We start from the raw sequence: 13,680 nt of genomic DNA on the forward strand, positions 1-13,680 counted from the left end.
CTCCTCTCCCTTCTCCTCCTCCTCCTCCTCCTCTCCCTTCTCCTTCTCCTCCTCCTCTCCCTTCTCCTCCTCCTCTCCCTTCTCCTCCTCCTCTCCCTTCTCCTCCTCCTCCTCCCCCTTCTCCTCCTCCTCCTCTCCCTTCTCTCCCTTTTCCTCCTTCTCCTCCCCCTTCTCCTCCTCTCCCTCCTCTCCCTTCTCCTCCTCCTTCTCTCCCTTCTCCTCCTCCTCCTCCTCTCCCTTCTCCTCCTCCTCCTCCTCTCCCTTCTCCTCTTTCTCCTCCTCTTCCCTTCTCCTCCCTCTCCACCTCCTCTCCCTTCTCCTTCTTCTCCTCCTCCTCCTCCTCTTCCCTTCTCCTTCCCCTCCACCTCCTCTTCCCTTCTCCCTTCTCCTCCTCCTCCTCTCCCTTCTCCTCCTCCTTCTCTCCCTTCTCCTCCTCCTTCTCTCCCTTCTCCTCCTCCTTCTCTCCCTTCTCCTCCTCCTTCTCTCCCTTCTCCTCCTCCTTCTCTCCCTTCTCCTCCTCCTTCTCTCCCTTCTCCTCCTCCTCCTCTCCCTCCTCCTCCTCCTCTCCCTCCTCCTCCTCCTCTCCCTCCTCCTCCTCCTCTCCCTTCTCCTCCTCCTCCTTCTCCTCTCGCTCTCCCTCCTCCCCCTCCCTCCTCCCTCTCCCCTTTCCTCTTCCTCCCCCTCCCTCCTCCCCGGTTCCTCATCCACCCCAGACTCAGCGCTGCTGTGGGTGAGGGCTGCAGTCCCTCGGCCGGCCGGCCAGCCAGTCAGCCAGCCAGCCAGACAGAGGGGATCCTGGTGGGGCGCTCCTGGCTCCCCCCGCCCCCACGCCCTGCTCGGGACTTCTCCCAAAGTTTGCCGCGTTTCTGGGCCCGGGATGGAGGGGTCCTGTCCCCGCGGGAGGGGCTCAGACCCCCTCCCCGCCCTCCTCCTCCTCCTGGCCTGTTGCTTCGGACCTGGCGCAACGTCCCGCGCAGCAGCCCCTCGCATTCGAGGTAAGGAACCCCGGCCGCCCCCCTCCCCGCTTAGAGCCCCGCGTTTGGGAGAGGGGAAAGAAGAGGGGTGGGGGGCTGCCTGTCATTCATTTAATCGTATTTATTGAGCGCTTATTGCGTGTAGAGCACTGTACTAAGTGCTTGGGAAGTACAAGTCGGCAACATATAGAGACGGTCCCTACCCAACAACGGGTCAACTCCCTGACCCTGCTTCTGATGGGAGACGAGGAGAAAAGGGACAGCCCCTTCTCCAACACCCCCACATCCTTCGTGGCCTCCCCATCCCACCTCCTCCAAGAGGCTTTCCCAGACTAAGCCCCACTTTTCCTCATCTCCCACTCCCTTCTTCGTCGCCCTGACTTGTTCCCTTTGCTCTCCCCCCGCCCCCGCTTCCAGCCCCACAGCACTTAGGTACATATCTGTCATTTTATTTGTTTATATTGATGCCTGTTTATTTGTTTTGATGTCTGTCTCCGCCGTCTAGACTGTGAGCTTGTTGCGGGTAGGGATTGTCTCTCCTTGCTGTATTTTACTTTCCCAAGCGCTCAGTACAGTGCTCTGACCCCGGGAAACGCTCAGTAAACACGACTGAATGAATGAGAACAGGGATTGTCTCTTTATTAATGTATTGTGCTTTCCCAAGCTCTCAGGACAGTGTCCTGCGCACAGGAAGCGCTCAATAAATACGATTGAACCTTCCAGGTGGATTCCCCAGGCTGCTAGCTCACTGTGGGCAGGGAATTCAACTCAATCGTATTTATTAAGCACTTACTATGTGCAGAGCACTGTACTAAGCACTTGCAAAAGTACAACACAACAATACAGAGTGACCATCCTTGTCCACAACGAGCTCACAGTCTGGGGGGACAGACATCAATATAAATCAACAGATGTCACTGTGTATTGTTGCGCTGTGCTTTCCCAAGCGCTTAGTACAGTGCGCTGCACACAGTAAGAGCTCAATAAAGACGACTGAATGAATGAATGCTCCCTGCCCCGCTGGCCAGCTCAGGGTCCAAGGGATGATGATGATGGTATTTGTTAAGCACTTATTATGTGCCCAACACTGTTCTAAGCACTGGGAAGATAATCAGGTTGTCCCATGTGGGGCTCACAGTCTCAATCCCCAGTTTCCAGGTAAGGTAGCTGAGGCCCAGAGAAGTGGTGACTTGCCCAAGGTCTCACAGAAGACAAGTGATGGAGTGGGAATTGGAACCCACGATGTCTGATTCCCAAGCCCGGGCTCTTGCTGGGAGTGTAATAATAAATCCTGTTCTGGGGACTCGTCCTATCTCTCCTGAAGCTCCCTCGCTGGGAGCCCCCAATTTCTTTCTGAGTAGGAGGCTGGACCCTTGGACCCTTTTGAGTGGAGGGGGATGCTTCTCTGGGGCTGTTGGTTGAATCACCCCCTTGGGAGCAGATTTTCCCCCCTTTGCCCCCGTGCTTTGAACCCACTTCTGCATATCAAGTTGCATCCTCTCGGATTGCCGGTTGCTAGAGAGCTTGGGACAGTTATTCTACTCTCCCAAGCACCTCTTATAGCGTTCTGCACATGGTAGGCGCCCAAACTCTCAGAACAGTGGGGATCACCTTCAAAAAGAATTGCGCAAAGAAAAGGAAAAGAATGGCCTGCTCTCTTTTGACCCCTCCTTGTCTGAAATATATTTTTTTCTGCAGTCAAGAGAGCCAGAAGAGCAGTCTGAGAACGTTCCAAGCATTGTTTCCTCATTAACAGTTTCTGCTCTTCTTGATGACGCTATATTTAGGAGTCTCCAAATCTGGTTGTTCTTACTTCAATTTGGTAAACGGATAGGTCTTCTGGGATTAATTATCTCTTCAACAAGGGGCAACGGTATAACTTTATTTGCAGTTGCCGAAGCTTTGCAGAAAGTGCCGTTTTACAAATGATGGTTTGTGAGAATGAAGACACGGAGAGAAAACGGTCTGGGGGCAAAGAAAATAATCTTGGCAGGCTCCATATGGCGGCTTAAATATTTTAAGTAGTTCTTGATCCATCTGTTTGGAAATCCGAGGTTTCCCCACTTGGTAAAACATTCATTCTCCAAGCCACTTCCTTTCCATTAGCACTTGGTTGCTAACCTGCCTTTAAAATTCAGGGTCAGTGTCATTTGTGCCGCACTCATGTGTTTCATTCCATTTTGAGAATGGAACAAATTCTTTGCCAAGATAAGAGCAATAGGGTTTGCTAATACTACATTCAATTGTTTCTCCTCTTGATAAGCAGATAAATCTTACAGAAACTTGCATCTGCAAGGAAGAATTTCTAACTTCTATTATAGAGGCAGGTAGCATGATCTCTCTTTTTTTTGTATTCAGCAGGCTGTAGTTAAACTGACCACTCATATTTCTCTGTCAATTCAATTCATTTGTACCTGAATGGATTTACATGCCCATTTCAAAATAGGTATCTGCAAATTTATGTAGAATGGTCAAAATGAATTTTTCACTAAAGCCTGTTTAAATAGAAATGTATGTGGTACAGTTGTTCAGGCTCCCTCTCCTAATCTTTGTGGGTAAACAAGTACTTTGTAATTAAGCTCTTTCCAAGTCCTAGTAGAAGCTTTTCATGGCAACTATTAGACGTTTTCTTCACTATTAAACCCTTGAATAGAGTTGACTTGGGTTAAATACTAGCTATTTTTAGATTTATTGATCCATTTTTAAGTTTGGATTAAAATTAGAGTGATTATCCACATTGGGTTTGTCCAGAATGCCAGCTCTTAGATGGTAAAGCGGTATGCTGAACTGATGGTCCTTTCAAGAATATAGATGCAAAAGAGAAGGGGCTCTTGGATCATTTGCATCCCTCTGGAAGGTGGATTTTGATCTGGAAATTTAATCCAGATTGAAAAAAGAAGTGGGTCATCTTTCCTCGGATGTGAATAATAGCCACTTCTGATTAATAATCTTTTCAAGAAAATAGTCTGCTTAGCAAATGTTTGAATAACAGGTTTTCTATATTTTAGTCCCAAGTAAGGAATACTTAAGTGCCTTACAATGTGGTTTACCATGTCTAAAGAACTGTTTAGAACAGGCATTTGGAGAACCTGAAACAGAAGCAGAAGACAACCCCCATCCTCAAGAAGCTTACAGTGTTACTCTTCAGTATGATGTGGTCATCATTTATAGTAGTGTCCATTCATCTGTCATAATTTTTCTGCTTTCCCCTGACTCCCTTCAGCACATGGTCTTAAATGCACACACATTTTAAAGTGCAGAATTTGAGGACCTTCCAGAAGCTTGTCATTTAGGACAAGGATGAGTGTTTAAGATGTAGATCACCAACTTTTCAATCCTCTGCACAAGGTTCTAAAATCATCAAATATTAAAGTGTTAAGCAATATTGAGCTATGAATAAATTAGTGATGTATGGGCAGTCATCATTTAATAGTAAAGTCAGGATGCCTGCTGGCACACAGAAAGGGGTTTGGAGATTTTAGTCCTCATATGGAGGAGTTGAGTTTCCACGCTACTGAACAATGACAGAATGATTATCCAAACTTCAGGGACTTCAACCACCAGAGTCATTCCTTGGTTTTGTGCCTGACATCTGCACAGAAGTTATCCTCAAAATCTCTTGGAAGACAATCTCCCCAGACAGGCTGGGAATGGTCTGGAGATGGTATCCTCCAAGTTATGTTTTGTTTACTTTGTTTCCAGCTGTATCTGTGTTTTTCCTCGGATATATACAATCCTTGTCTGTCTCCTCCTGTAAGCTGCTCAAGGGTAGGGATAACATTGCTTTTTATGTAGGGTTAATGTAGGGGTTTGGGGAGAGGTTCACTATAAACTGCATTGTCTGGTACTTGGTAGGTGAAATGTTGAGGCATAAATGATTCTTCGGAGCAAGTAAGCAATTAAACACTCAGACAAAGGTGTGTGTGTGTCCGCTTACCTGTGTGGAGGACAGAATTGCATTCTGCTAGCTTCTACATAATGAAGTATCTCTGTATGTTAACTACAACATACCTTCTCTCTGAAAATTGTTGCAGTCTTGACTATTGGTTTTGGCTTCCAATACAACACTGAGACTTTTTTAATTGACATGTGCCAGTGTGACTGACTCTTACTTCTGTACTGGAGCCTGAAAAGATTTTCCCTTACTGTGCTGTTGCAGTAGTTATCCTCAGTTCCTGGCCCTGTTTTCATTTCTCTCTCTTTCTCTCGGTGTCATGAGCTTCCTTAAACCCCTGTTTCCAGTCACCAGGTTTCTGATTGCTGTGTTCCATGTTCATTTGCCTTCTTCAGCCATCTCATAGCTTTCCATGGTTTTATCACACGGTTTGAGACTTTGCTTCATTGAATTTTTAAAGCTTTTTGTCTGTCCACTTTGGTATATAGTTAGCCCACCTCAGCTCATCTAAGAACACCATTTAGATTGTGCGTTATCAAAGGTGCAGTATGATAAGCATCAGATGCTGGTTGTCCAAATGATTTCCAGAATCTCATTATGTGATTCTGATTGACCTAATGATATGAACATCAACGCCCACTGGTGGAACTGCTGTAGAGGTTAGATGTGGCATCCAAGACAGGACCCATGAACAAGAACAGCTATTTCTATGGCCTGAATCTTGATGGGATATTGGCATCACACCCTGCCTGCCAGTCTTCTGGAGGACTTGCTAGTTTCTACTTCCAAATTCTACTATTACTAGAGAGTGTACTACTTAAGTAGCAGAATTCAATGAAAAGCTTCAACTCCTTGGCATTCCTCTTTGGTAATGGGATGCCAATTATAGGCTGGTACATAATTATCATCTTCAAACTAATTGTTGATAAGAGAAGCAGGGTGGCTTAGTGGAAAAGAGCATGAGCTTTGGAGTCAGAGTTTATGGGTTCAAATCCCGGCTCCGCCACTTGTCAGCTGTGTGACTTTGGGCAAGGCACTTCTCTGTGTCTCAGTTCCCTCATCTGTAAAATGGGAATGAAGACTGTGAGCCCCCCGTGGGACAACCTTATCACCTTGTAACCTCCCCAGTGCTTTGCACATAGTAATAAATGCCGTCATTATTATTATCCATCAGTTGTGCTTGAGTACTCAACAAATATCACAATTATTATAATGTCTGGCATGTTGAATAATAATAATAATAAGCACTGAGATGGATATTAGCAAATTGGGTTGGACACAGTTCCTGTCCCATGTGGGGCTCACAGTTACAACCCCCATTTTACAGATGCGGTAACTGAGGACAATAAAAGGAATAATAATTATGATATTTAAGTGCTTATTATATGTCAAGCATTGTTCTAAATGAAGTGACTTACCCAAGGCCAAACAGCAGACAAGTGGCAGAGCTGGGGATAGAATCCATGACCTTCTGACATCTGGGCCAGTGCTCTGTCCACTACACCATGCTGCTTCCCACTACAATAAGGGGTAGAGATCCAAGGGCATAGGTGACACAGAAAGAAACGGAAGTAAGGGAAATGAGGACAATTTCCTGATTCTGAGAAATGGTTCATCATGAACTACTTGTCTTCTGGTGTGTTTCCAGAGCACAGCCATCAGTGTGAAACAGTTTCTGTGTGAGTGATTCAAGGATCTTTGATGATACCCTCAGCCAAACAAGTTCAAGAATTTCTTAAGAGGATCAGATTCATACTCCATTCTTGAGAGTGGCTCCGGATAGATGGAACAAGTCTGGGCTTTGTACAGACCTCTGTTTTACTCCTTTCATGACACACAAATTATCAAAGAAAAAAATTATATATTCATATTTATGTTTGTCTCCCCCTCTGGACTGTAACTCATTGTGGGCAAGGGCACATATCTACCAACTCTGTTTTACTGTACTCTCCCGAGTGCTAAGTACAGTGCTCTGCACATAATGAGCACTCAGTAAATATGATTGCTTGATCAAACAAGGAAACTTCAGTCCAGTTATATCACTCTGGAATAATCTTTTTGGTGTCTTTTGGTTACAGCCCTAAAGAGGAAACAGTAATCCTCTTGAGAGCAGGAACTGTGCCTTCTCTATTCATTGGAAAAATCTCCTTCTTTCTACCTTCCCAGTGCAATTTCTTCCTTTCCTGGTCCAAAATGTACTAATTCCATCAGTCAGTATAATTTTTTGAGTTCTACTATGCAATTAGGTCTGTACCCCTTAAGCACTTTGATAGCTCCTCAACACTTTGGTACATAGCCTTTTACTCTGTCGCTTCCCCCATCTCATTTAATTTTAATATCCGTTTTATCCACTAGATTGTAAGCTCCTTGAGGTCAGGGATCATGTCTACCAACTCTACTGTATAGTACTTTCCTAAGTGTTTAGTACAGTGCTCTGCACCCAGTAAGTGCTCATCAAATATTACTGATTAGTATTATGTGCAGAGCAATACAATAATAATGATGGTATTTGTTAAGCACTTACTATGTGCAAAGCACTGTTCTAAGCACTGGGTGGATACAAGGTGATCAGGTTGTCCCACATGGGGCTCACAATCTTAATCCCCATTTTACAGATGAAATAACTGAGGCACAGGGAAGTTAAATGATTTGCCCAAAGTCACACAGCTGACAAGTGGCAGAGCCATGATTAGAACCCATAACCTCTGACTCCCAAGTCTGGGCTCTTTCCACTGAGCCACGCTGCTTCCCAGTATATACTAACTATAGTGGTGCTTTGTAATTGAAGAAGATACCCATTCATGGTGAAGTTCATATATCAATCAATCATAGTGAGTGCTTACTGTGTGCACAGCACGTTTATTAAGCACTTGAGAGAATACAATATAACAGAATTGGTAGACATGTCATCATCCTGACTTGCTTCCTTCATTCATTCCCCTCTCTCAGCCCCAAAGCACTTATGTACATATCTGTAATTTACATTAATGTCGGTATCCCCCTCTACACTATAAGCTCATTATGGACAGGGAATGTCTGTTTATCATTATATTGTACTCTCCCAAGTGCTAGTGCTGTGCTCTGCACATGGTAAGTGATTAGTAAATATGATTGAATGAATAAATGAACATGTTTCCAGCCCACAGTTAGCTTATAGATAGAAGACTGAGTGTGTGTGTGTGTGTGTATACATATATATATATTATATAAAATAAAATATATATATATGAGAGTATAGGAGGCTGAAAAGGCCAAAGCAGGACCATAATATGCAAAAAATGTTCAATTCAGTGTATTTATTGAGTGCTTATTTTATGCAGATATATATATATATATGTATATATGTATATATGTTTGTACATTTTTTTTACTCTAATTTATTTGTACATATCTATTCTATTTATTTTATTTTGTTAGTATGTTTGGTTTTGTTCTCTGTCTCCCCCTTTTAGACTGTGAGCCCACTGTTGGGTAGGGACTGTCTCTATATGTTGCCAATTTGTACTTCCCAAGCGCTTAGTACAGTGCTCTGCACATAGTAAGCGCTCAATAAATACGATTGATGATGATGATGCAGAGCACTGTACTACGTTCTTGGTACAATATAACAATAAACGGACTCATTCCTTGCTCACAACAAGCTTACAGTCTTGACTATCCCTTTTGTGATGTTCACAGCACCTCTCACTGATTTGACTTTTGCTTTCTTACCTCTCCTTCCTTACAGAATTTTGCTCAGTAAGAGCCGCTCCTTTCTTTAATAGCAGTACACCAGCCTGGTCTATCCTTGGCAATTGCGGTTTTCAGATGAAAAGCAGCATTAAATGAGGCTATAAAGTCAAGAAGCAATGTTGCCTAGTGGAAGGAGCAAGAGCCTGAGGGTGTAGGTTCTAAGCCTGGCTCTGCCATTTGCCTGCTGTGTGTTCTTGGTCAAGTCACTTCTCTGTGCCTCAGTTTTCTCTACTTCAATACCTCTGGGAATTCAATACCGGTTCTCCCTCCCACTTGGACTGTGAGCTCCATCTGGGGCAGGGACTGGGTCCAGCCTAATTATCTATCCCAGCACCTAGTAGTGTTCATTGTCATTTATTGAGCTCTCACTGTGTGCAAAGCACTGTACTAAACCCTTGAAAGAGTACAATATAATAATAAGCAGACACATTCCCCGACCACAACAAGCTTACAGTGCTTTGGCACATAGTAAGCACTTAACAAATACCATCATTATTAGAGGAGGAGATGGATATTACATAAATAAATTACAGATATGTGCATAAGTGCTGTGGGGCTGGTGGGGGGAAAGAATAAAGGGAGCAAGTCAGAGTGTTGCAGAAGCGAGTGGGAGAAGAGGAAAGGAGGGCTAAGTCAGGGAAGGCCTCTTGGAGGAGATTTGCCTTCAATAAAGCTTAGTAGAAGCAGGGGAGAATCATTGTCTGGCTCAGTGTTTCGCAATTACTATTAGCATTACCAGCCCATAATTCCTGGTAGATTCTGTGAAGTTGTTTTTGAATGACTGTGTCTTGGACTTTGATGCTGAAAGTCTTTTGAGTGAGAAGAGTGTTCCAGAGGTGTGGAATTGTGCTAACCACTGCATCCAGGTTTCTTGATGCATCAGTCAATCAATTGTATTAAATGAGTGGTTCCTGTGTGTAGGGAGAGTACACTATAACTAGATAAGGTGATAGACACATTCTCTGCCCTCAATAAGCTTACAGTCTAGAGGGGAGTCTAGGTGCAGCCTAGATTAATAATAACTGTGGTATTTAAGTGCTTACTATGTGCCAGACACTGTTCTAAGCACTGGGGTAGACACAAGGTAATTGGGTTGGCCACAGTCCCTGTCCCACATAGGGCTCATGGTCTTAATCCCCATTATCCAGGTGAGGTAGCTGAGATACAGAGAAGTGAAGTGACTTGCTCAAGGTGATACAGCAGACGAGTGTCAGGGCCAGGATTAGAACTCAGGTCCTTCTGACTCCCAGGCCCAAGCTCTATTTACTAAGCCATGCTACTTCTAATAAAATGCATCTTCCAGCGTGGCTGGATAGAGGAAATTCGGTTCATCTCTGCTTTGCTCCATTAACAATGGAGAATGAGTCAGACTGAGACCCCTCAGCTCTAACCCAGACTGAGTCCCTTCCTTCCTCTCCCCGCTCCATCCCCTCCATCTTACCTCCTTCCCTTCCCCACAGAACCTGTATATATATATATATATATATATATGTTTGTGCATATTTATTACTCTATTTATTCATTTATTTATTTTACTTGTACATATCTATTCTATTTATTTTATTTTGTTAGTATGTTTGGTTTTGTTCTCTGTCTCCCCCTTTTAGACTGTGAGCCCACTGTTGGGTAGGGACTGTCTCTATATGTTGCCAATTTGTACTTCCCAAGCGCTTAGTACAGTGCTCTGCACATAGCGCTCAATAAATACGATTGATGATGATAACCCAGCCTGTCATATGGTCATCATAATAATAACTGTGGCACTGTACTAAATCCTGGGGTGGATACAAGCAAGTTCATTCATTCAATTGTATTTATTGAGCACATACTGTGTGCAGAGCACTGTACTAAGTGCTTGGAAAGTACAAGCCGGCAAATCGGGTTGGACACAGTCCCTGTCCTACATGGGGGTTCACAGTCTCAATCCCTATTTTACAGATGAGGTAACAGACTCAGTGAAGTGACCTGTCCAAGGTCACACAGCAGACAAGTGGCAGAAGTGGGATTAGAACCCATGACCTTCTGACCCCCAGTCCCATGCTCTACCCACTCTGCTTCTCTACTATGCCATGCTACTTCTCTAGGCTTCCCATCTGCCTTCCCCAGGCCTTACCTATCTGCTCTTTCCTCCTGCTAGTTCCAAATTCACCATTTTCATACTTGCAAAGCCACACTCCTCACTGTCTCTCACTGTCCCCTCTTCTGTCTCCATCACCCCACTTATCCAGGTCCCCCCAGCTTGTGACTCCCTCAGTCCCCACATGAGACAGACAACTTTTCCAACCAGCTTTCCCTGATTAATTTCCTAGCACCCTGAGGGATATAATAATGTTGGCATTTAAGCGCTTACTATGTGCAATGCAATATCACCCTGTCAGCCAACCCTACCACTTATAAGCTTCTTTACACTCTCTTGATGGTGATGATAATGATAATGATAATTATGGTATTTAAAGTCTTATATGCCAAGCACTATAGTAAATGCTGGGGTCAATATTTTTTATGGTATTAATCACTTATGATGTGCCAGGCACTATTCTAAGCACTGGGGTAGATACAAGCTAGTCAAGTTGGACACAGTTTGTGTCCCAAATGGGGCTCACAGTCTTAATAACCATTTTACAGATGAGGTTAACTGAGGCACAAAGAAGTGAAGTGACCTGTCCAAGATCACACAGCAGACGAGTTGCGAAGCTGGGATTAGAGCCCAAACTGGCATTAGAAGCTAAATCCTTCCGATTCCCAGGCCCATGCTATGTCCACTAAGCCATGCTGCTTCACCTTGCCCCTGCTCCAAATGAGCCTTGGTCTAAGTAGGAGGGAGAACAGGTATTTAATCCCCATTTTACAGATGAGGTCACTGAGCCTTGGAGAAGTTAAATGACTTGCCGAAGGTCACAAGCAGACAAGTGGCAGAACTGAGATTAGAACCCAATTTCTCTGATTCACAGGCCTGATTTATCTCCCCTATTAGAGTGTTAGTCTTGCGGACAGGGAACGTGACACTTCCGTATTCTGTGCTTCCCAAATGCCTAGTATAATGCACACTACCAGGTGGGCACTCAAATGCTGCTACTACTACTGATGGTGTCAGATGCTTTGATAAGGTGTAGGAAAGGAAGGCTTTGGGCAAGTCATTTCACATCTCTGGGCCTCAGTTACCTCATCTATAAAATGGGGATCGACTGTGATCCCTATGTGGGACAGGCACTGCGACCAACCCGATTAACTTGTGTCTACCCTGGTGCTTAGTACATAGTAAATACTTAACAAATACCACAATTATTTCTATTATTAATAATAATAATGTGCCACAAAGGACCCAACCACTGTGCCACATTGCATTCTGAAGCCACGTTGGATTTCTGGGAGAATTTGGTTGATAATATTCTTTAGAAGCTGATCCAGGAGTATTATTCATTCATACATTCATTCAGTCATATTACAACTCTGAATACAGTGCTCTGCACCCAGTGAGTGCTCAATAAATATCACTGATTTAAAGAAATAATCCCTGGCCTTGAGGAGCTTAAAATCTAATCAATCAGTGGTATTTAATGTTGCTTACTCTATGCAGAGCAATGCACTAAAACCTTGGGAGAGTACAATTGTGTTAGCATACATGATCCCTGCCCTTAAGGAGTTTAAAATCTAATCTAGTCAATCAGCTGTATTGAAGTAGTGTGGTCAAGTGGAAAGGGTACACTCCTGAGAGGGGATCTGGGTTCTAATCCAAGCAATGCCATTTCCCTGCTGTGTGACCTTGGATTAAGTCTCTTCTGGGAAATGGATAGAGCACAGACTTGGGAGTTTTAATCCCAGCTCTGCCACTTGTCTGCCATTGTGACCTTGGGCAAGTTGCTTCACCTCTCTGGGACTGTTACCTCATTTGTAAAATGGGGATTGACACTGTGAGCCCCCCCACCCCATGAGACAGGGAATGTGTCTGACCTGATAAACTTGTATTTACCCCAGCACTTAGTGCAGTGCCTGGCAAATAGTATTTCATTCATTCATTCAATCATATTTATTGAGCACTTACTGTGTGCAGAGCACTGTACTAAGTGCTTGGGAAGTACAATTCAGCAACAGAGACAATCCCTACCCAACAATGGGCTCACAGTCTAGAAGGAGGAGAAAGAAGACAAAACAAGTAGACAGGCATCAATATCCTCAAAATAGATAAATAGAATTATAAATATACACACATTAATAAAATAGAGTAATTAATATGTACAAATATACACAAGAGCTGTGGGGAGGGGAAGGGGGTAGAGCAGAGGGAGGGAGTAGGGGCGAAGGGGAGGAGGAACAGAGGAAAAGGGGGGCTCAGTCTGGGGAGGACTCCTGGAGGAGGTGAGCTAGTATTATCATCAATTGTATTTATTGAGCACTTACTGTGTGCAGAGCACTGTACTAAGAACTTAGTTTCAATACCCATTCTCCTTCCCCCTCAGACTGTGAACCCAATGCGGGACAGGGGCCATTTCTGTGCTGACTGCATTGTGTCTACCTCAGTGCTTGGTATATAGTCAGTGCTTAACATAGACCATAATTATTAGTAATATTGTAGAGAAGCGGCATGGCTCAGTGGAAAGAGCACGGGCTTTGGAGTCAGAGGTCATGGGTTCAAATCCCATCCCTGCCACTTGTCAGCTGTGTGACTTTGGGCAAGTCACTTAACTTCTCTGGGCCTCAGTTTCCTCATCTGTAAAATGGGGATTAAGACTGTGAGCCCCCGGTGGGACAACCTGATCACCTTGTACCTCTCCAGTGCTTTGCACATAGTAAACGCTTAACAAATACCATTGTTATTATTATTATTATTTATTGAATATCTGTTCTGTGTAGGGAACCATACTAAATATTGAGAGAGTACAAGAGAGTTAGTGTATATGTATGATCCCTATCCTTCCTCAAGAAACTTACAGGGAGACAGGATGACATCAATTATGTACAGATATGATGAATAAATAATTGAACAGGCATATAAAATTCACAAGTGCTAATTAGAGTATTGTGATACCGTAGGCACTTAAAAATCATGTGTGGGCAGTGATGAAAGGACTGGGGAGTATG

At 44.0% G+C, this 13,680-nt stretch overlaps 1 protein-coding gene across 1 annotated transcript in view; it reads left to right on the forward strand.

Annotated features, from left to right (window-relative positions):
• The first annotated feature begins 801 nt into the window (after positions 1-801).
• EGFLAM (EGF like, fibronectin type III and laminin G domains) overlaps positions 802-13,680 on the forward strand; it is a 153,141-nt gene continuing 140,262 nt past the window's right edge. The window contains exon 1 of the mRNA XM_038743854.1: positions 802-995. Coding sequence (XP_038599782.1) covers positions 878-995 — 118 coding nt within the window. The 5' untranslated portion in view covers positions 802-877. The remainder of the gene's footprint in view (positions 996-13,680) is intronic.

The sequence above is a fragment of the Tachyglossus aculeatus genome, chromosome 3 (assembly GCF_015852505.1).
Source record: "Tachyglossus aculeatus isolate mTacAcu1 chromosome 3, mTacAcu1.pri, whole genome shotgun sequence".
Lineage (NCBI taxonomy): Eukaryota > Metazoa > Chordata > Mammalia > Monotremata > Tachyglossidae > Tachyglossus > Tachyglossus aculeatus.